This window comes from Moschus berezovskii, chromosome 13 (assembly GCF_049115385.1).
Source record: "Moschus berezovskii isolate FMDL1 chromosome 13, NW_MosBer_1.0, whole genome shotgun sequence".
Classification (NCBI taxonomy): domain Eukaryota; kingdom Metazoa; phylum Chordata; class Mammalia; order Artiodactyla; family Moschidae; genus Moschus; species Moschus berezovskii.
The window spans coordinates 50,656,621-50,681,033 of NC_142472.1; the positions used below are offsets into that span (position 1 = coordinate 50,656,621).

At 45.7% G+C, this 24,413-nt stretch overlaps 1 protein-coding gene across 3 annotated transcripts in view; it reads right to left on the bottom strand.

The window, feature by feature from the left end:
• The window catches only part of CRYL1 (crystallin lambda 1), a 52,891-nt gene that overhangs the window by 11,838 nt on the left and 16,640 nt on the right, over positions 1-24,413 (bottom strand). For all 3 annotated transcript variants that reach the window (XM_055426414.2, XM_088842682.1, XM_055426413.2), the window contains 2 exons: positions 4,477-4,638; positions 2,474-2,668 (listed from right to left, as the gene is read on the bottom strand). In XM_055426414.2, the coding sequence (XP_055282389.1) occupies positions 2,474-2,668; positions 4,477-4,638 (357 nt within the window). The remainder of the gene's footprint in view (positions 1-2,473; positions 2,669-4,476; positions 4,639-24,413) is intronic.

The window sequence follows — 24,413 nt, forward strand, 5'->3', positions numbered from 1 at the left end:
CCTGAAATCAAAGGCTGCATGACGATGCCAAGATGTCAAGCAGGAGGCCAGCGGGATGAGGGAGACGCCGTCTGGCGGATGGGATGGGATGCGGGTAGCAGCGAAAACCTAGCATTCGTTGTTCAGACATGTTTGTGTTCTAAGTGAAAGCGAATTAAATCGTTTTTAAAAAATCAACGTTGGGCTTCCCTGGTGGCTCAGAGGTAAAGAATCCACCTGCTGATGCAGGAGACACTGGTTTGATCCCTGGTCCGGGAAGATCCCACATACTGAGGAGTGACTAAGGCCGTGTTCCACAACTACTGGAGCCCGAACACTCAAGAGCCTTTCTCCACAGCAAGGGAAGCCACCGAGATGAGAAGTTCCTGCAGCACAACTAGAGAAAAGCCTGAGCAGCAACAGAGACCCAGCACAGTCAATAATAGAAAAATAAATGAAAACATTTATTAGACAAAGACCCATCACAGCCAAAAATAGAAAACTAAAACATGTATTTAAAAAAAAACAGCTATATTCACGTGGTATCAGGTATGTAAGCAATTAGACTTGATTAAAGTTTGCTGTAGGGAAACACTGCACTATCTTAAACTACACTCAACAGAAACACTTGGAGTTTACCACAGAAAGCCTGGTCTGCTCATTTTACCATGTGACCTTTGAGATGCACCTTAGTAGCTGAAAGCAGTGCTCACAGTGACTGCATCCATGTACAGAATAAAGCTTGGCCACAAAGGCCTGGACTCTCTCCAAGGGTCCTGTACGGACCACAGATACCACAGCCCGAACTGGACACCAGAATGGAAGCCCTGGAAGCCCTGAAGCTCAGGGCCCACAGGCAGATATCCACTTGGAGGTTCTGTTTCTCAGAAGTGTGAACACCACCTGACATCAGCAGTCTGAAGCTCATTACCACCCACACATTCCAACGAACTGAGAATCCTCGGCGGCTCTGTGATTCACCCCTGCTCGCCTCCACGACCCTCTTGCAACAGGACAGGAATTTACGGGCAGTGCAAGCTCAGCCACTGTCTGGGCAAGAGTCTATCATCTCAACGCTTCTTCCCTCATCATGCCCATCAGCTTAAGAGGATGGGCTGAAAAGCACTTTCCCAGCAACAGGATCCGGCACACACGGACCCAACCTTGGGCCCCTAGGCTGCGGTCGTCAGCATTTCCTGGCCAACTAGGGCTGCTCTGGCCCAATTCTGCAGCCAGATGGGCCACAGAAAAAGGACTGAGCGACTGTGAGCGCCCACCAGCCCTCGTGCAGTTGCAGCCGGGGGTGGGGACCATGTGCCCCGTGGAGCCCCTTCCTGCCCACCGCCCTGCCTCTGGTTGTGTCCCCCCTTGTTCCCCACTATGACAGGCCTGCAATAGCGGCCCCTGCCCTCCCACCCCATCTCCTCTAGAATTTCTCTCTCCTGCTTGGCTGCAAGGATGAAGGGACACCCTCCCTCCAGAGCTGGTAAGACAAAAAACAGGAAAACCGTAAGAGGGGGAAAAAAAAAATCAATGAAACAAAAAGCCTTCTTTTCAAGAAACTGACAAACCTGTGTGTTAAGTCACTTCAGGCGTGTCTGACTCTTTGCAACTCCATGGACTGTAGCCTGCCAGGCTCCTCTGTTCATGGGATTTTCCAGGCAAGAATACTGGAGTGGGTTCCCATGCTCTCCTCCAGGGGGGTCTTCCCAACCCAGGGATTGAACCAGTGTCTCCTGCATTGGCAGGTGGGTTCTTTACCACTAGAACTACCTGGGAAGTCCGTATGTAAATATCAGTTCAGTTCAGTTCAGTCGCTCAGTTGTGTCCGACTCTCTGCGACCCCATAAATCACAGCACGCCAGGCCTCCCTGTCCATCACCAACTCCCGGAGCTCACCCAGACTCAAGTCCACAGAGTCGGTGATGCCATCCAGCCATCTCATCCTCGGTCGTCCCCTTCTCCTCCCGCCCCCAACCCTTCCCAGCATCAGAGTCTTTTCCAGTGAGTCAACTCGTCGCATGAGGTGGCCAAAGTATTGCAGTCTCAGCTTATAAACTGCTCTCTATATGTGAGACAAGCATAGAACTAACAAGTTTAAAAGCCATCCACTGTTTCTTCCTCAAGCTCTTGAAATAAATGGGGTTTCTTTAAAGGACACAAGTTTACTCAAAATATAATTTCTTTTTCCTCTTGAAAAACAGTACCACTTGGGGTGGGGAACAGTCTGAGACCGTGGGGAAACTCAGCACATCACAGAGAAAATGGTGTGGAAATGACAGGAAAGGGCAAGAATAGAAGTCTTCATCACGTGCGAGTATCAGGTGACTGATGGTACAGAGGAATCTCTGAGAGGAAGGGGTGCCCCTGGTCTCTGGAACAGATCGAGCGCCTGGTTCTCCGCCCACCCCTCCTCCTATCCCCCCCAAACCCCACTCCCACCCCACCCACCTGCATCCCCCGCTCAGCCACGGGCCGCAGCCCTGCCACACACCTCCACAAGCCGCCAGGCCTCAGCGATGACCGCATACTGGAGGCGGTTCAGGGCAAAGCCGTCGACCTCCCTCAGGAGCCTGACCGGGGACTGTCCGACCCTCTGCATCAGGGCATAGGTCCTGTCCACGGTGGCGGGGGCTGTCTCTGGGTGTGGGACCAGCTCCACCAGCGGCACATAATACGGTGGGTTGACCTTGGGAGAGAGATGGCCGGAGAGAGTTGAGAAGACAGCTTTGGCATTCGGGTATCGCTCACGATCCTAAACGGTCAGGGTGGGTGGGGAGCAGGTTTAACACAGGAATGAGGAGCCCATCTGATGACAAGAAACTAGAGGAATAAAGTCGTTCACAAAGAGGGGAGACACAGAAAGACCTTGGGCGCAGAGCTGCAGGAATTGTAAGCAACCCTGAGGTTCCAGCTCACGGTGCCAGCAGGCCCCCTGCACTTTTACCGCTGACCTCCCGTGGCTCGGCCACTGGCTGTCCAGCCCTCACGGGCTTCTCCCCACCTTCGCCCAGCCTCCTCTTCCCACATGAGTCACTGCCATTCTACCGCATCGGTGCTACGGGCAATATCTTCCCCAAACCTGGAACTCCCTTAACGTCTCCATGCTGAGCCTCAAACATTGGCTTCCCCGATCAAATCTCACCCACGAGTCACACAGGCAACGCCCTAGAGCCTCAGCACCGAGTGTCACCTGAGACAGGAAGAGAGTCTGCCCACGGTGGGATGGCTTGCCTACCCAGCATTGGTCTTCTTGTGGTTTCTTGGCTCTGGTTTTCTTGGTTTACTTTGAGAAATCCTTGAAGATTCTTAGAGAGAGCTCTCCTACCTCTAAAGAAAATGCTATTTGACAAAAGGCTGCTAATGACCCTCACCACTAAGCAGATGCACACTCGCTAAACTCTTTCTCCAAAAGATATTGTATTTTAAGTTGTTTTTCCTCCGAGTATGGGTGAAAACAGGTAAAAATCTCACATTTACCAGAGTACAAGAGGCATCCATTTTAAAATGACTTCCACAGGAGAGAGAACGTATTTCCCCTGGAACAGCCTGGAGGGGAAGCTGACCCTCACACCTTGGAGGTTTCCTCTGCTCCCAGCCTGTCCTGGGGAAGCATCTACTTCAAATAAACTAGAAATCAATTCTCAGCTGAATCACTGGCCCCCTGCCTGGAGTCACTGAGTTCCTACAGAGATGTGTGACCTCTGGCCTTTTTAAACATCAGAATCATAAGAACTGGGAGCATGTCTGTCCGTGATGAACTTCTCTTTACGGGAAGACAGGGGTGTTGGGCCTGGGGTCTCTGCAGTGCTGTGAGCCTTGTAGGGGCAGAACACAGGTCAGGGCAAACAGGTAAAAGGCATCTTTCTGTGCATCTGGCTCACTCCTATCTCAGTCTCGCTTGCAGGCTGCCTTGCAGACTTCCTGTCCACACTTTCTTTAAGCCCTGCTGCCCACGGGCCGCCCTGGCAGCCGGCCTCCCTCTGCTCACTCAGACCCCCCAAGAGACGCCACAGGCGTGCTGAGACCACACGCGGCCTCCCCGTTCCCTGGGTCATAGTCGTAACTATGCCCCGGTCGTTCCCCGTCTGGCAGCCACACTCTCACACACACCCCAAGCACACACCCCACCTGAGCACATGCCCCACCTGTCCTAGATCAACTCGGGTGGTGGGAGCCGACCTCACCACAGCACCCCAGGCCTGTGACAGTGAGTGACCTGAGGCCAGAAGTCTGTAAGATTTGTTCATTCTTTCTCACGATGCATGAGATACAAGATACAATTCAAGGAATTCTGGATAAAATTCTTTTTAAAATGATGATAACATCCAACTTGCTAAATATACTAAAAAGCCACTAGATCATACAAGTTGAGTTGTGTGATATACGAATTACATCTCAGGAAAGCAGTTAAAAAGCATAAGCAGGTTCGTCGAGACGAATTGCTCCTGGAAACCCAAATGAGACTCGCTAGGTTTCCAGGCTGGACATACTCACGGGGTGGGCCACCAGGCACTGCTTCACGTGCGCCAAGCCGGCGAACAGCTTGGAGGGCAGGAGACATGAGCTGGAGCTGCTCAAGACGACATGGTCATCAGCAATTTTGTCCAGCTGAGCGAACAGCTTCCGCTTCAGCTCCAGGTTCTCCGGGACACATTCCTAAAAAGGACAAGCTCAGATTACCACAGAGGGTCGCCACACTCAGGCCCAAGCAAAGCATCTCATGTTTGTGTCCTTCCCAAAAGGAAGCAATTAGAGAACCACCAGCAACATTCAAGAACAGGTAGAGAACGGACGGGAACTGAGAGAGCAGCACTGATGTACACACAGTGTGCGTGCCCGGTTGCCTCAGTCGTGTCCGATTCTTTGTGACTCTGGAGCCCGCCATGCTCCTCTGTGCATGGGATTCTCCAGGCAAGAATACAGGAGTGGGTTGCCATTCCCTCCGATCTTCCCAACCCAGGGATAGAACCCACGTCTCCTGCATCACAGGTGGATTCTTTACCATCTGAGCCACTGGGGAAGCCCCCATATGTATACTACTCTGTGTAAAACAGAGAGCTAGTGGGAAGCTTCTGTGTAACACAGGAAGCTCAGCTCAGTGGTCTGTGATGACCTAGAGGGGTAGATGTGGGGTGGGAGGGAGGCTCAAGAGAGAGCTGATTCACTTCACTGTATAGCAGAAACCAACACAACATTGTAAAGCCATTATACGCCAATTAAAAATAAATTTTAAAAGAAATATATAAAATACAAAAATAATTTTTTAAAAAATATTTAAGAACAGGAAAAAAATAGCTGTCAAAAAGTACAACAGATCTTGGTAACTCTGGGAACTGGGTGATGCATATATGGGAGCTGTATTTTCTAGTTCTGTGTCAAGCTGAAAATTCTCATAATAAAAAAGCCCTCCAACTGTATGGGGGTGGATTCTACAAACAGAACACACAACAGCACTGCAGGTGAAGTGTATGAATATCAACAATAGTCACCACTACTTGTGTGTCCTGATCATCAGATCAACTTATCTTCAAGGAAAAATCTTATCTTCATGAAATGAGCAAACACACTACATCCATAATTCCCAAAAGGCTTCTTGAGAGTCCACTTCTAATCAGAAATAATTTGAAAAAGACCTTTGTTACTAAAAATCTAAAATTATTTTAATAAGGGGGAAACGGAGGAGGGTAGAGAAGCGAATTTGGATTAAATACCGCAGATAATGACTGTTCGGAAATTCAGATTATGTGCATAGCGGGCGGGGGGTGGGGGGGTGGATGGTGTGGGAAGGCGTTCTCAGACACCCAAACACAGGTCCACAGGCAGGTCCCTGGGAACTGGATGCTCAGGGCGGGTGCTGCCCTGCTGTGGAGAGACAGGGAACAGAAGGGGATGCTAGCTGGACCTTCAGGTGTGCCCTCCCCTCCCAGCATTGCCCCAGGAAATCCCACCAGGGGTCACTCCTACTAACAAGGGTCCCTGAGTTCCCACAGTCCCCGGTGAATTTGGGGTAATGGTTCCTAGTGGTGTCTGATAACAAAAATCAACTGTGCTCATTAACCATGCAAATCCTCAGGCCCCCACCACAGACGTACTGAGTCAGACTCAGCATGGGGCCCGGGCACCTGCATGTTATCCATCACTCTGATGACTTGTGTTCACTGAAGTCTGAGACCCACAGTTCTGAGGTGCGATAGGGGCCAACCGCACTCCCAATGGTTTGTGGCCAAATACATTCATTCCTGATGGTCTCCCACTCTGAGATCAGGCTCCCCACCACCCTCCCCACCAGGAACTTGCTGAGGGTGCCCTGGTCTGTCTAGCAGCACTGTGGAGGCAGAAACTGCACAAACTAGAAGACAACCAGCAGCGTGCAAAAGCTGACGCTAAATGCAGAAGTACTGCCTGTAACTTTATCAGATCACCCCCAAAATAAAATACTTTCAAGTTTAATAATATCTAATAATCTAATAAAGTGAAGTTAGCTGGGTAAATATTATGACATGAATTTCATTTCTATACCATCTACAAGGTTTTAAAAGCTTTCCTCCGTGGGTAAGGCATCAATATTGTGTCTGTTAGTAGTTTTAAAAAATATAGTCACACCACGTGAAATTTTATTCAGAACATAAGGTCACATAAGCACCACATCTCAAAGACAGGGTGAAAAAAGTGGAGTCATTTAAGAACTGTGAAGCCCATTGTGTTAAACCCCTTATCAAAAGGGAAAAGCTACAGTAGCTGGCGGGCTGTATTGAGTAATTCCTGGATCAGTTAAGTCTGCGAGTTGGGTTGGGTTTAAATGGAGCCTTGTAGTGAAGCCAGAGATGAATCGTGATGCCGATACTGTGCAGGCTAATGAAAGAGCCCTGTGAATGGCCTCATTGTGAGCCTGGCCTGCAGATTCTCCCCTGAAATTCTATGCCTTTCTTTAGATCGTCTGATTATCAAAGAGGCAAGAACACTCTAAGCAGAGGAAATCCAAGCCTGCTACAATTATGTAAGGGTTTTAACAGCGCATTTGCTTGAAGTTTCATTGTTGCCATCATTGTTAACCCACTTGTGTTCCATGTGCTGGGCCAGGGTTATGACGCCTCTGTCTATGCCAAGGCTTGAGCTCATCATCTCGCTGTTGCTCACTGCTTGTCTGAGAACCGGGGTCTGCAGACTGTTACTCGGGACGGTCATCTCTTAGATGGATTGCGAAGCTGAGAGCGGCTGCTCTCGCTCGGTGGCCATGGACAGCTGGGAGGAAGTGACAGCAAACAGCTAGACATACATCCCGCTCCCAGTAGGTGAGAGTGCCCTGGGGCTCACTGTGACTTTTCAGGGTCCGTCCAGGGAAAGCCACTAGATATCGAGTGCCAGCGAAAATTCGCTTTCACTGCTGAAGGTAACTAGCTTGACTTTGCTTCATTAAACTCTGACAACATTTTCTAAGCAATGGCTATTATTTGTGTTTTGTTTGTTTTGAAGTGGGAGAGATGTATCCATAATAAGTGATAATCTCACACACAAACACTAGCTCAGATTCTGAGGACAAGGAAAGTGTAAGGAACTTTCCAAGTATCACAACTGTTATCGGCACATCAGAAGATTACTCGGCAGCAGCATAAAAGACTTAAAAGGACACTGGATGACGATATTATTATAGGTCTAACTTTTAGTTCTCTCTCATTTACTTATAATTTGTAAAAGTAAACAATTTATATGCTTTAGTGTTTTATTCACAAAGAGTCGGATGCGACTGAAGTGACTTAGTACACAGATCAGTAGAATTCACCAAGGACAGCACTCAGACCCTGCAGGGCAGTTTGGGGGAGGGGCGTGGCCTCGAGTAGGGGGCGTGGCCACGATCTGCACGATACCCAAGCAAAGGCGGGACTAGTTGAGAGGGCGCTGACTTCTGCAGACGACCCACTCGCTGTGCGACCCTGTGCAGCTTCCAAAACAAATACTTTCATGGGGAAAATGAAATTTCATTAATTTTTTTAAAGGCAAGTCATGCATCTTAGATAGGCGTCCTGCTGCTAGAAAAATCTACATTTGCCAGTGCGAAATATCTGGAAACAGTCTTCAATGTTCTTTCCAAATAGAAACAAAAACTAAACTAGAAGTCTTTGATGCTTAAGATATTTTATATGCAAAGAAGTTCTATTTGCCAATTTTAGCGGGAAAGAGATGGCAAGAAAGGAAATTTGAACTAAAATCTTACTGTAACCATGGCAGAAGGGAATCCATTCTCAACTTGAGGATGGATGTGATCTACATCATAAGTTCTGTCTCTTTGCACTAAATACATCTCTTGCTTCAACCTCTTTAATCATCAGCAATTTCTTGCTTCAACCTGTTTCAGTTCAGTTCAGTTGCTCAGTCTTGTCCAACTCTTTGCGATCCCATGGACTGCAGCACGCCAGGCTTCCCTGTCCATCACCAACTCCCGGAGCTTGCTCAAACTCCTGTCCAGTGAGTCAGTGATGCCATCCAATCATCTCATCTTCTGTCGTCCCCTTCTCCTCCTGCCTTCAATCTTTCCCAGCATCAGGGTCTTTTCTAATGAGTTGGGTCTTTGCATCAGGTAGCCAAAGTATTGGAGCTTCAGCATCAGTCCCTCCAATGAATATTCAGGGTTGATTTCCTTTAGGATTGACTGGTTGGACCTCCTTGCAGTGCAAGGGACTCTCAAGAGTCTTCTCCAACACCACAGTTCAAAAGCATCAATTCTTTGGCACTCAACTTTCTTTATGGTCCAACTCTCACATCCATACATGACTACTGGGAAACCTGTTTAATCATCAGCAATTTCTCTTTTTTTTTAATCAACTATTTATTTTATTTCTAAAAATTATTTATCAATTTATTTATATTTGGCTGCACTAGGTATTTGTGTTTTGTGGGGGCTTCCTCTAGTTGCATCAAGTGGGGGCTACTCTCGAGCTGCAGTGCACAGGCTTCACATTGAGGTGGCTTCTCTTGTTGCAGAGCATGGGCTCTAGGCACATGGGCTTCAGAGGTTGAGAGTCATGGGCTCTAGAGTGTGGACTCAATAGTTGTGGCTCATGGGCTTAGTTGCTCTGCAGCATGTGAAATCTTCCTGGATCAGGAACTGAACCCGTGTTCCCTGCATTGGCAGGCCAACTCTTATCTACTGCACCACTAGGGAAGTCCCACTATTTCTTGAAAGAACACAATTGTTAAAAATCCATCAGATTAATAGACTACTATGACTAGACTTCTCAAGAGGTGGATGTTATAATTACAAAAAAATCCCATAAACCTTCTTACTCTAGAACAAATAGCATGTGTTAAAGAAAAGTACAGGTTTTCAATATCACAGATAATAAACTGTACTGTGCTCTAACCAAAGCCTCGCATTTTTCCTTAAAAATCAAAATACTTTTAGAGCATTTTATAAATCCTAAACAATCTTCTATAGTAATCTAGAATAAACTATACTCAATTAGAGACTTTTCTAAGGTAAAAAGCAGAGCAGGCTGTCCTGAGGAATGTGACTTCCTGGGTATTGGGTGTTGAGGTGACTAGGGTGGCTGTGGTCTGCTTCCAGCAGAGGTCCTTTCTCAAGTAACCACAGGGGATGGAGGTGAGAGAAGGGACACGGGTGACAACTGCTAGCCTGATGGTGTGTCTATCCCCATCTCATGCCAACAATTTTTTTTATACCTTTTAGGAAATCATTTATTTACAATTAAGTTAAAATGCTTGACATGAAAAAATATTATAATTTAAAATATTCTGGGACTTCCCTGGTGGGGGCTAAGAGGCTGCCTGCCAATGCAGGAGACACAGGTTCGATCCCTGGTCCAGGAAGATCCCACATGCTTCAGAGCAATAAGCCTGTGTGCCACAACTAGTGAGCCCACACACTGCAACTACTGAAGCCCCTGTACCCAGGGCCTGTGCTCCACAACCAGAGAAGCCACTGCAATGAAAGGCCCCTGCACTTGGCCCCCACCAAACTAGAGAGTGGCCCCCACTTAGGCAACTGGAGAAAAGCCCATGCAGCAAGTGATGACTCAGCACACCCAAAAGTTAATTAATTAATTAAATTATAAAAAATAAAAAGAAATAATTTTTAAAAAGATTTTTTAAAAACAGGTAGAAATGTTGAAAAGTTCCAACATACAGGTAAACTGTGGTCCAACAACTGACTCCTTCAGCATGTGACATAAATACATCTTAATTCGCTGAAGTGGATGCAGACAAAAGCACAAAACCTACCATTACTGAAAACTCACTCTAGGTTGGGGAAGGGAATTGAAATAAAAACCCTTATCCCTGGGGGAGGAAGAGGAATGAATGCTAGTGTTAGTCATTCAGTCATGTCCAACTCTTTGCGACCCCATGGACTGTAGCCCACCAGGCTCCTCTTTTCAGGGATTTCCCAGGCAAGAATACTGGAATGAGTTGACATTTTCTTCTCCAGGGTATCTTCCCAACCCAGGGATTGAACCTGGGTCTCTTGCATTGTAGGCAGATTCTTTGCCATCTGAGCCACCAGGGAAGCCTGCCTGAGACAAAGACTTAATCAGAATCCCAAGAGAAGACCCTTCCCAGGCCAGCAAGTGTTAAGTAACTAGTGAGAAAAGAACACTTCTGGGAAGGGAAAGAGCAAGAACATGGAAAGAGACTCTCTCTCTGAGAGCACTGCAAAGGGAAGACTGAAAGCTGAGGGTGGGGAACATATTGAGGGAGAAAACCCTCTGGCAGCCAGTCCTCACCCTAAACACAGGTATTGCTTAAGGATTTGAAACTTGTATGCACCAAAGGTGACTACAGGAACTTGCAAACCTTAAAACTTGCCCAACTCCTAACTAGATCAACTCAAATCCTTACAATAAAAGCCTTGCAGGAAGAAAGGCATGTCAAAACCCAGGCGTAAATCTGCTGTCCTGCTCAAGATGTCCGGATTTCAAAAACAAAAAATTATGAGGCATACAAAAAAGTGCACACCCAAGAGACAGAGGGATCACAGGACCAGATCCTGGTATGATTCAGATGCTGGTACAATCTGACATTGAATTTTAAGTAACTGTGATTAAAAATATTAAAGGCTCTGGTGAAAAATGTGGACAACATCATATGGGTGATTTCAGAAGAGAAATAGAAACTGGAAGACAATATCAAAGAGAATGCTAAAAATGAAAAACAAAGGAGCAAAGATGAAGAATGACTTTGACTGACTCATCAGTAGACTCAACACAATCAGGAAAGAATCAGTGAACTTGAAGACCAGTCAATGGAAATTAGCCAAAGTGAAAAACAAAGAGCAAAAAGATTGAGGAGCATATACAGAGCATCCAGGACCTGTAGGAAAATTATCAAATGATCTAACACATGTGTGACTGAAATCCAAACATTTCTAGGGACAGGGAATGGGCAGAAGACAACATTCAAGGAAATAATGGCTGAGAATATTCCAAAACTCAAGAAAATCTCAAATTACACAAGGATGAAGCTCAGAGAACAAAATGCAGGATAAATACCCTTCTTCACCCCCAAATCCACACACATGGATGTGGATTTGGGGATAAAGAGGTATGTTATGTTCAAACTGCTGAGTAAAGTGGACAAAGAAATACTGAAGGCAGTCAGAGAAAGAGTCACATAATAGATACAAGAACGAAATTAAGACTTTTTGAGAGATCATAGAAGATGGAAAGTAATGGAGTGATATTTTTAAGTACTAAAATAAAAAATACCTGTCAACTCACAGTTCTATAGCCAGTAAAAACATCTTTCAAAAATGAAGAAACAAAAACTTTTCTGAGAAAAACAGTAAGTTTAGGAATTCATTCCAGGCCAACCTGTGAATCTAAGAATAGGAATAAATTTTAAGGGAAAGTCTGCAGGCAGAAGGAAAAAAAACTAACCAGAGAAAAAACTGGATCTATACAAAGAAATGAAGAACACTAGTAATGGAGTAAATGAAGATAAAATAAATGTTTTGTTTTCAATTGCTCTAAAATATAAGTGAACATCCAAAGCAAAAATAACAGCAGTGCATTGTAATGGATTACATTAATTTCTTTCCAAGTATTGAGCCAGCCTTGAATAACTTCAATAAATCCTACTTGGTCACGATATATAATTCTCTATGTATATTTTTAGATCTGATTTGCTAATATTCTGTTAAGTATTTTTACATCTATGTTAAGCCTTTGTTAGACCTCCTCCTCCTACCAAAAATGTGTTTTGTAATGAAGACTGGATAAAAAACTCTAACACTCGCTAAGTCACCATTGAAACAACAGGTTGTATACATACCCACCAGCCTGAGAGAAACGTCTTTGAAGGAAGTAAAATGAAAGTGGTCAAGAAGAAAATACTCATGAAAGTTCTCAAAGGGAGCAGTAGTGTCAAACAGAATTAATAGACCAGATTGTTGTTAGAGGTCACACATGGTTACAATGTGATTAGGAAAGACACCACATTCCCAGTGCAGAGTGTCTGGGCTGGATCCCTGGTCAGGGAACTAGATCCCACATGCCACAACTGAGTTTGCATGCCACAGCTAAAAGATCCCACGTGCCACAACTGAGACCCGGCGCAGTCAAATAAGTAATGAAATAAATATTAAAAAGAAAAAAAGAAAACCTGAACTAAGATTTAAAAATCAGAAATAAAAATTCCAACTTCTCACTTGCTTAATGTGAAAAATCTGAAGGTTCAGGCAATTCCAGGTGTTCTTCCTGGGGCTGAGCACCCACCTGCCCAGTCTCTCTAACTCTGAGAACAGCTGATGTGGGATAGAGTTCACATGAGATGCAACATTCATCCAATTCCAGGATCGTGAGGGAAAATGCATCACTGAGCCAGAAATCTTACATTCACTTCTGGCTCAGAAACCCAATCTGATATGAGAAGATAAACACTGACCAACCGCCGACTGCATGTTTAACCTTAGTCAGTTTGATTCCCTGGTCGTAAATGGGGATACCAAGGGGCTGAAGGGTGAGCCCACTTTGTCGACTTCTTCTGAGCCAGGCGCTGCTAAGGTGCTGATAAAAAAGAGCTCGTTTAATTCACAGACACCCGCTCAGCTCTCGTGACAATGGAGCAGCTCCATGATCGTCTCATTTTACAGTGGAGGGGGCTGAGGCAGAGACTCTGGGTAAGGAGCCCCCCTCCGAAGCCAGACTCCTCCACTTCACTGACACCAAGTCCATAATTCTAAAGGTCTTTGCAAAACATTACAAAGCATTTTGATTTATCATTTACAAATTAACTAAAGGAAGAAACTCAAAACACCAAATAGGTCAAGGGTTAGAGAATATTGCGGGTCACCTTCTAAGATGCATTTGTTTTTCTTAGTGTTTCTCACATTGGAAGACATCTTACAATCAACAGCATCGTCAATATGGTGTCATACAGTACATTCACAGGTAATTCACTCAGAATATTCCCAGAGGTCTGAAGACAAATGTGCTAGCAGAATCACAGCGCACAGCTCCAGGGAGAGGCTTAATCAAATGTGCAGAGGTGAGTAAAACAAGTGGTTCAGTTCAGTTCAGTCACTCAGTCGTGTCCATCTCTCCGCGACCCCATGAATCACAGCACGCCAGGCCTCCCTGTCCATCACCAACTCCCGGAGTTCACTCAAACTCATGTCCATCGAGTCGGTGATGCCATCCAGCCATCTCATTCTCTGTCGTCCCCGTCTCCTCCTGCCCCCAACCCCTCCCAGCATCAGAGTCTTTTCCAGTGAGTCAACTCGTCGCATGAGGTGGCCAAAGTATTGGAGTTTCAGCTTTAGCATCAGTCCTTCCAATGAACACCCAGGATCGACCTCCTTTAGAATGAACTGGTTGGATCTCCTTGCAGTCCAAGGGACTCTCAAGAGTCTTCTCCAACACCACAGTTCAAAAGCATCAATTCTTCGGCGATCAGCTACTTCCCTTTAAATAGTAACCAAAAGGGCAGACCCTGCCGAGGGGAACAGCAGGGACCACAGTTAACTGATAAAGCAGGGCCAAGGAGACCTCACGCTCCAGACCAGCCACCCAATGAAACACAACGTGGGTCACGTATGCAATGCTGTTTTCTAGTAGCCACATTAAGAAAGCAGGAAGAAACAGATGAACTTAGTTATACCAATAAATTTTATTTAACTCAATATATCAAAATATTGTCATTTTATTCATTGGAAGGACTGATGTTGAAACCAAAGCTCCAATACTTTGACCACCTGATGCAAAGAGCCAACTCATTGGAAAAGACCCTGGTGCTGGGAAAGATGCAGGAGAAGCGGGTGACAGAGGATGAGATGGTTGGATGGCATCACTGACTCAATGGACATGAGTTTGAATGAGTTTGAATAATCTCCGGGAGTTGGTGATGGACCAGGACGCCTGGTGTGCTGCGGTTCATGGGGTCATAAAGAGTCGGACATGACTGAGCGACTAAACAATAACTCAATATACCCAAATATTGTCATTTTAATATGTAATCAGTGTTAAAAACTATTGATATATTTTACATTCTTTTTTTTTTTTCCTTAGTAAGTCACTGAAATCCAGTGGGGATCTTACAGCTGTGTCAGTTTGCAGTGCCTGTCTAGTGCTCAAGTCTTACTGGGCCTGTGGCGACCCACAGACCAGCCAGTTCTGGGCTCAAGGACACCTGTTAACCAAGGAGCCACCAGCATCCATTCTGCCAGGAGTTACAGCCCAAAATCACAGTGTGGATCTCTCAAAGCCACTAAAAATATGTGTTGACTGTCACTCTTAAAAAAAAAAAAACTATTAAAGAAACAAGGACTTCCCTCACAGTCCAGTGGATAAGACTTCTCACTTCCAAGGCAGGGACACAGGTTCGATTTCTGGTCAGGGAACTAAGATTCCAAATGCCATGCAGTATAGCAAAAAAAAAAATTTTTTTTTTAAAAAACAAAAATAAATGTGATGGGGACCACATTAAAAGAACAAACAAACAAAACTGTTAAAGAAACAAGAGCTCAGGGTGCTGGGAGGGGAGGGAAGCAGGGAGCAGGGTCTGTGAACCACCCCAACCCTGTGGGCAGCAGGGGGTGACTGCACCCGGGGTGGTGGGGGTGGAGGGGATACTGCTTAGAACAGCCCACTAGACAGAATCTAAAGCAAAGAGAACAAAAGCGGGACCCCAAACTGTCCAAAGGAGCAGGAGCAGGTGCTGACGGCAAGGAGCAGCCTGGAGGTGAGGGTGACAGGGGTAAGTAAGGTACCAGGGAGCACCTGGCACCAGGAAACATCTGGAGAATCAGGGCACAGACACGGTCTCTGTCTAGGGCATCTAGGATGCCCTTCCAGCACCCACAGAGCAAGCAATGACCACATCTGCTGCCGGAAACCGGCAATAAGATCAACCCTGACACGTCTGAGCACCACAGAGGGTCCTGGGGCCCAGCCAGGCCTCCCAGGAAGACGTGGGAACCTTTTCCTGGCAGCTGCAGGAGCTGAGGTGCATCACGTACTCACACAGGCCATTTAACATAATAACTAAGTGCTTGTTTCCCTCTTGGCAGGCCTGGCAGGTGTCACCGGCCGACTCTGGGGAGGCCCAGCCACCGCCCCACGCCAAGGTTCTCAGTGCGCAGGAGGCTGGACAAGCCCTGGTCGGGCAGCCCACCTGGGCCTGGGCAAGCTCCCAGAGGAGCTACCGAGTTTATGCCTCCCTAAAGCAACAGGCTGCCAGTTTAGGAGACGCTGGACACGTGGGTTTGATCCCTGAGTCAGGAAGATCCCTGGAGGAGGAAATGGCAACCCACTCGAGTATTCTTGGCTGGAGAATTCCACGGACAGAGGAGCCTGGTGGGCTACAGTCCATGGGGGTCACAAAGAGTCAGACACAACTGAGCAACTGAGCACACAAAGCCATAGACAATGACATGATTCTTCTAATACTTGCAGGAAATGTACATGCATGCATGCTTCATAACCAGAAATAAAGCCAAAGCTGCCCAGCTCAAACTTAGATATAAAAAAACTTAAGAAAAGCTGTTGGTATAAGAAACTCTGAGCATTTCAACAGCAGCTGGTATGTGGTATGTGCTTTGTACACCTTTTCATTTAATTCTCAGGATAATCATTTTGTGTATGACCCATGTCTTAGAAAAGAGACAGCTGTTTCCCGCACAGCTGAGAACGCGCTGAAACTTGGGTACTGACGGAGAGATGCACCGGGGCGTGGACCCCGCATCTGTCTGTCTCCCAAGTCCGGGTCTTGACCACTACAGGCTCAGCTGCTCCCAGAGCACCTGCCAGGGGATCCATGTGCTTTTTACCACAGAAGTAATACACATTCATTGCGGAAAATCTAGAAAATATGGCCAAGGAAAAAGACAAACCTCACAAAACTCCACCTCCAAGACACTTGTGTCTTTTCCCAGCATTTCCCCCTGAAAAATCAGATCACCCCACAGATGGACTCCCATTCTACAACTTTCTGGTCGTTGCAGCAGAGGTTTCCTTAACATACACGGTGCTTCATTTTACTCAAGAAGGACATGTAGGAAGACTCCTCCCCCTCGTGAGAAAGCTGCCTGTCCCCAAGATCATTCATACCCTCCCCTCGTACCTCCCCGCTCTGAGCTCTGTGTTTAATTTACTTCCAGTCCCGCTTACTTCCCAAGGGAGGTGCAAACTTCTCATGGGCATAAGTGCCCTGTGGCCCTTGCCAGGGCGCCAGGCTTTCCCATCCTTTTCCTGACCAAGGACAGGTGACAACTCGAGCAGACAGGGGTGCACTCCACGCCCCAAACCATCTCACCCAGACAGGAGGCTTCCAGAGCACCTCATCCTCCTCTCCCCCGCATGAGAGTCAGGCCCCAGAATATTACACAAAATGGGCTTTCCCTCCAGAGAGTCCTTTCCAGCCAGAATAGTCCTTCGTCCCCAGGCATGGCTCTCATGCCTCTAGGACACATGCACTTGGTCCCAGCTGAACGCTCGGACCAAGGATGCGAAAGAAAACACACCAGGGAGACACCAAGGCAGCTGAACCTTGACACTGTTGGCAACGACTGACCATAGTGTTTGCCATATTCTGTGTCTTCTTTAGGTCAGTGATGAAAAAAATCTATCCAAAATAGGCTAGAAAACACATTACCAAAATCAGTACCATGGGATTCCCCTGGTGACCCAGTGGCTAAGAATTGGCCTTGCAATGCAGGGGACATGGCTTTGATCCCTGGTCGGGGAATTAAGATCCCACATGCTGAGGGGCACCTAAGCCCAAGGGCCACAACTAGGGGGTCCACGCGTCTCAATTAGTGGGTCCGTGCGCCTTAACTAGGGGGTCCCTGCACCATGACTAGGGGGTCCATGAGCCGTGACTGGGGGACCGTGAGCCACAACCAGGGGTCCGTGTGCCGCAACTTGGGGGTCGGTGTACCGCAACTAGGAGTCCATGAGTCGCAACTAGGGAGGATCCCGCGCCATGACTAGGCGGTCCGTGATCCACGACTGGGGGTCTGTGAGCCGCAAAGAAGGTCCTGAGTGCCGCAATTAAGGCCCAACACAGCCGAATAAATAAATAAAAACAGGTATTTTGTGAGGGTGGCAGGACTCAAGATAACTTGTTCCTCATTTTTAAAACAATGACTCTCACCTATTCTAACATTTCAGGAATAATGTCTCAGGAAAGTACCCCAAATGTAACAGGTTAGCTGGGTCTAAGTAACAGGGTAATTCCGTTGTACCATGATGCTCTTAATAAAGGACATCCATTTCCAACTCTTCATCTCTAAAGAAGGGGATTCCCTCCTTAGGGGTTAGGGAGGCAGCAGACAGTTAATAAAAACATCAGCCTACACCCAGGAAAGTATGGGTGTGGGCCCTGGATCTATAAGGAACAGCAGCTGGATCTCAACCACCAGTTTGAAGAGCCATTCTGTTTCAGGACAGAAACCAGTTGGAGTTTTAAGGCAGGGACAACACGTGTTTCATATTTTCTGGCACTTTCAGCTGTTAACAGCTGGCTTTATGCAGGATCACTGTGTGGAACCCCACTCACATAAGTAACTGTCACTAGTGACACATTGCCAGAGCCGAATTGAGCCTTCCGAGGGTCACTTCAGGAAAGAACAGGAGGGCCACCTGGAACAAGGTGGTCCTTAAAGGGTTCTAAGTTAGTGTGAAAGCACCTCCTCCAGGAAGGCCTCCCTGCCCAACACACACCACCAGCTGTGCTGGTGACCAGGCTTCTGTGTGTCAGGCAGGCAGCTCTCCCCTGGGCAGTTGGTCTGAACCCAATCCTAAAAGGGGACAGTCAACAACTTGAAAGAAACCTCCTTATGTTTCCCCCCAGTTGTTCAAACAGATATGCTGGGCAGCAAGTCTTGGAATATTGACTTTCAAATGAAAATAAACATCAGGGTGGCTCAGAGTAAGCAGATCTGAGCCCCGGGTGCCTGTGCCACCAAGAACAGCCAGAGCCAGAGAGCTGGCGGGAAAACAAACACCACCCCAGGCCTCTATGGCTCTCGCTGCGGGACACAGGGCCCTCGAACTTTCACTAGCATGGAGTTTTGCCCCAGGTGTTCCTGGGTTTTTATTAATATTAAATACCCAGATTCCTCATATGCCTTAAAATATATCTCTTAAGAAGGCAGGACTTCATGATGTGCTGTATGATCAACCTAAGGTTCTTGGGAAACAATGACCACCCACCGCCAAGAGCAAAAAGGGAAAATAATATTACAATTGCAGAAGTATTTACTATTTGTTGTTGTTGTTCAGTTGCTAAGTCATGTCCAACTCTTTGCAACCCCATGGACTGTAGCACGCTAGCCTTCCCTGTCCTTTACCATCCCCTGGAGTTTGCTCAAACTTATGTCCGTTGAGTCAGTTATGCTATCTAACCATCTCATCCTCTGCAGCCCTCTTCTCCTTTTGCCTTCAATCCTTTTCAGCATCAGGGTCTTTTCTAATGAGTTGGCTCTTCCCATCAGGTGGTCTGAGTACTGGAGCCTCAGCAACAGTCCTTCAGTGAATATTCAGGGTTAATTTCCTTTTGGATTGACTGGTTTTCATTTCCTTGCAGTGCAGGGGACTCTCAAAAGTCTTCTTCAACACCACAGTTCAAAAACATCAGTTCCTACGCACTAAGCCTTCTTTATGGTCCAACTCTTACATCCCAAGCACTAAATTTGCATGCCATGGCTACTTTTAAATGGACTTACCACGTTTTCAACTGAATAATAAGATTAAAAATAATTTCCTTGGTTGGTATCTATACATTCCATTTAACAGATTTCATAAAATAATAATGTTTATATTAGACACTTGCTTATTTTGACTTTGAGCATTAATTTAGCAACCTACAACTTCTAAGGCATAAGGGATAATTAAGTTCCTAACTATAGGAAGAAAGGTCTAGATACACAGAGATATCTAGATTTCTATCTATATTTATATTATATACAATCAATGTTACGTCACCATTCCAGGATTTATTACAATGTCACCCCTTCTTTCCAAAAGAGTGGTACTATGCTTTTTAAAACAGATCTGAGCTTCTTTTTTGTACAGTTTAGGGGGAGGTAGGGTTGCTCATTCAGTTTCACAGTAACTTTGGAACCAAATTACAAATGTCAGTGTTGGGACAAGGGCATGTTTGTTGCTACAAATTTGGCTAGTGAAATACCTGTTTTCATTTATCAATTTAATAAGCATCTTAAAGACCAAAGTACCCCACACTGGAGATCAATGTACCCCACACTGGTGATCCTGAAATCCTCCGTCTTAATTGGCCGCACTTACAAGGGTGAGGGGAACTCACAAGACCAGCAACAAGCCACCAAGGGCCAGATAGGGGTCTAAACCTCGAGGTTCCATTTTCAATGAACCTGACCTTAAAAACACAACTCAAAATACAGAAGAATGATATACAGCGATCATCAACCAGGTTTCATTTGTAAAAACACTGAGAATGATCACGTTGATTTTGACTGACCGAATCCCACCTGCGCGGGGGCCTTGAAGAGAAAGCAGGAGATGGACACGGACAGACGGGCTCACCTGGGGCCACAGCCCAGGAGGCGGCGGGGCCAGGCCGGCGCACAGACAAGAATGATAGCGTGAAGGTGGCTGTCATCCACGAGCGCCTCCCCTAAGCCAGCCCCGCCAGGGCCGGGAGGGAAAGCCCAGCCCACAGCCTCTCCCCGGGAGGAGCTGCACATCCACCGGCCTGCCTCGGGGGTGCGAGGTTCCGATTTCCGTCTCCCTGACCCCACGCGGATGGGACTCAGTCCCGCTCGGAGATCCTGCAGTGCAGCACACAGACGCCAGGGGGAGCAAGAGAGCGCGCGGCAAACGCAGGCCCGGAAACTGCCACGGAGACGAGCCCCCGGGAAGAGCTGGAAAGGCTCACGCGCTGATGGTGGACTCCTTTCCCTAGGTCGTGGGGAGGAAAGCACCTTAACAAACTGGAGCAGGGCCAGCAGTCTGGGATCCAGGCCAAACAGTCTACTGCCCCCAGCCAAGAACGGCTTTTAGATTTCTGAAGGGCTGTAAAATATGCAAGAGGCTATACTCAGCTCTCAAAGACTGAAACATTTACTATCTGGCCTTCATTTTTTAAATTTGCGGACCATATATTAGAGTAATGGAGAAGGAAATGGCGACCCACTCCAGTATCCTTGACCGGAAAATCCCATGGACAGAGGAGCCTGGCGGGCTACAGTCCATGTGGTCGCAGAGTTGGACACGACTGAGCACACAGGCATTTTAGAATAGGCTTTATTACCACACAAACTTTCAGAGGCCAAAATACTATGTATAACGCCTTATTTTTTTTAATTTATAATATTTTTTAATTGGAGGATAATTGTTTTACAATAGTGTATTGGCTTCTGCCATACAAGGTGAATCAGCCATAAGTATATGTGTCCCCTCCCTCTTGAACCTCCCCTCTACCCACTACACCGTCCTACCCCTCTAGATGGTCACAGAGTTCTGAGTTGAGCTCCCTGTGTTATACAGCAACTTCCCACTAGCTAGCTGTTTTACATATGGCAACGTAAATGTGTCAATGCTACTCCCTCAATTCATTCCACCTTCTCCTTCCTCTGCTGTGTCCAAAGTCTGTTCTCTGTCTCTATTCCTGCCCTGCAAATCATACATTTTTCTAAATTCCAGATATATGTCCTAATACGTGATATTTGTTCTTCTCTTTCTAACTTACTTCACTTGGTATAACAGGCTCCAGGTTCATCCATCTCACTAGAATTGACTCAAGTGTGTTTCTTTTTATGGCTGAGAAATATTTCATTTTATTTATGTACCACAACTTCTTTATCTATTCATCTGTTGATGGACATCTAGCTTGCTTCCATGTCCTGGCTATAGTAAATATAGTGCTTCAATGAACATTGTGGTACGTGTGTCTTTTTCAATTATGGTTTCCTCATGGTATATGCCCAGTAGTGGGATTTCTGGGTCATATGGTAAGGTAGTCTTCAAACCATAAAGATTATTTCAATGTGTTAAACTGTTTTATTTCTAAACATTAATGGTCAGTGGTTAAAAACACATTATTTAGTTAATAATTGAATAGTGTACAAGTAAACGATTTCTCAACATATAAAAAACACGCTAATAGGTAGATCAGTATGTAAGGACATGAGGGAAAACGTCATAATATATTACTAACTACAAAAAGCAAGTCAAAAACATTACACCATTATAAGATTCATGTTATTAAAATGTTAAGTGTGTAATATATGATAACAAGAGTTTTAGAACTCTGGATAAATAAACTTCATACTCTGCATACAATATTCACCCCCAAAGGTTGGAAGATGAAGGAAGATGGATTTCACTTTTTACTTCATAATGTCTTTATGCTTCTTTTCTTTCCTCTACAAGTGTAAGCCATTTGTGTGTATGTATATGTGTGTGTACCACTTTTGAAATTTTCAGAGGGCACGTGTTTCATCCCTGGTCAGGAACTGAGATCCCGCATGCTGCTTGCTACGCCAAAAAATAAATAAGTAATATTTAATAATAAATATAAATAAAATTGAGAAAAATTCAGGAGAAATTGAATTTACACAAAGAAACGAAGAACGCTGGAATGGTGAAAACGCAGATAAATATAAAGTTTAATTTTAATTGCCCTAAATGTTAGTTGACTGTACAAAGAAAAGGCAGCAGCTGTACATGCTGAGACAGGATGTGTAAAAGGAAAACCTGTGACAACAGCAGAAAAGTGGAAAGGTGCTGGGAGTGTGCTGCTGTAAGGTTCTTACCCAACACATGAAGGCAGACCATGACTAGTTAGGAAAAAACTTCATAAACCCTATGGTGATCACCAAAGAAATATTTCTAAGAGGTATAAATGAACAATCCTGGAGATAAATGAAATGATAAGAAATGCTCCATCTATAAGCCAGCCAAAAAGCAGGGTGGGGAAGAAGACCACAAAACAAACAGAACAAATGGAAAAGAACAAGCAAGACAGTCGATTTTAATCCAACCTATCAGTAATTACACTAAATGTAATGGACCAAAACATGCTAATTAAAAGGGTCTGTCAAAGGGGACAGAAACTCAGTACCCAACTATATGCCTGGTTTGAACTGAGAAATGAATCCACAATTATAGATGTCAATACTTTTCTCTCACTGATGAATAGAAGTAACAGAAAATCCGTTAGGATGGAAAAGACCTGGATAACACTATCCAGCAACTTTACCCATATTTACATATTACAGTTCACTCCAAAATACATTTCTCTCAACTGAACATGGAATATTCACCAAAACAGACTATATTCTGAGTTATAAAACATGCCTCAACAAAATAAAAGAATTGAAATAACGCCAAGTATGTTCTGAGACTAGAACAGATTTAAACTAAAAATCAGTAACAAAGACATATGGAAAACCCTCCAAATTTAAATAAATCAAACAACCCACTTTTAACTGTATGACTATGTGCTAGCAATGAACAAGCAGAAGCTGAAATTTTGTGAAGGTACTATTTACGGTAGCATCTAAACCAGGAGATGTGTAAATCTAACAAAGCACGTGCAGTCCTGGTGAGTCCACATTGTACCACATTGTACAAAAGGCAAAGCTGCAGGGACAAAACCAGACCAGCGGCTTCGTGGCCTGGGCCAGACCACAAAGTGGGAGGAGGGGGCTTTGTGGATGGCAGAAATGTTCTGAAGCTGGGGAGCACCGGGGGAGACAGGGGAGGGTGGTGACATGACCACATGCATTTGTCGGAACACACAGACCTGAACACTAAAACTGCCGGCTTTTATTATATGTGAATAATAATCTGATTTTACAAATTAAAACACACATGGAACAGGAAAAATGAAATTCAGGATTCAACGTGCACTCCTGGGCACACTCAGTGCTGCCGCCCCCCTCTCCCCCCACTCCCACCAAAAGGAGGATCACTCTGAGTCTCAGTGGAACAAGACCAAAAAAGGCTGACCGTGCAAATGCATAAATTTTAAACCATAGTATTTATTACGAACACTGCTTCCTATAATTACTAACAATCTCAAAGTCCTTACCAAAATGACTAAGCATTTTCCCAGTTTTAGAGGTAAAGGTTCAGATGCAAATTCTCACACTGACATGGAAAAACACATCTGAGTTGTCTGTGCTGACTATAAGGAAAGTCCATTTAGAGCTCACAATTCCGTGACCAAAATTCCCATGGCTCCTACCAGCTAGCTGCCTGGATCTTAGGTAAAAAGTTGCAGAGATGAGATAAAGCCTCTGTGTCATACCTAATGACCCTTAACGCTCTACAACAGTCAATGCTTTAGAAACTCTTCAGAATACATTTATTTCTCCAGCACGCTAGATTTTCTTGCCAGGCCAGATTTGATTTCAAAATTGCACTAAGTGCTAGAAATTCAGGTTCCATTCTCACTCCCTCCCACGTTTCAGCAGAGGAAACCTTCCGACCCAGGCACCCGCCCACTGGGACTTGGGTGGAAGACAAATCGACCACTCTCATTTCTAGGGCAGTGATTCCCGGGGCTCAGTAACTCGCACAACTAGAAGGTTTGTGATTAAAGAAGTGTTTGTGTTAATTCACATGCTCTCCTCCTGCCTTTGGGCAATTCCCTAAAGTAATGATCGTTTTCTTTTTATAAACACAAAAGTCTCCAAAAAGCCTAGGTGAATTTTTCTACGATGAGAATTTGTCCTTAAATGGGAAAGAGGGAGCCATACAGAGTTGCTCAGAGGAGGCGGCTAGCAGGAGATCTCTGAGCACTAAGACTGGAGGTGCTGTGAGGCCCCTGGAGAGCAAGTGCAGCCCTGAGCCTTGACTCTTTAGGTTCAAGGTCTTTTTTCTTTTTTTCCATGTGGTGTTTGTGATCTTAGTTCCCAGACCAGGGATCAAACCTGGGCCCCAGGCCATGGAAGCACGGAGTCCCAACCACTGTATCACCAGGGAAGTCCCAGAATC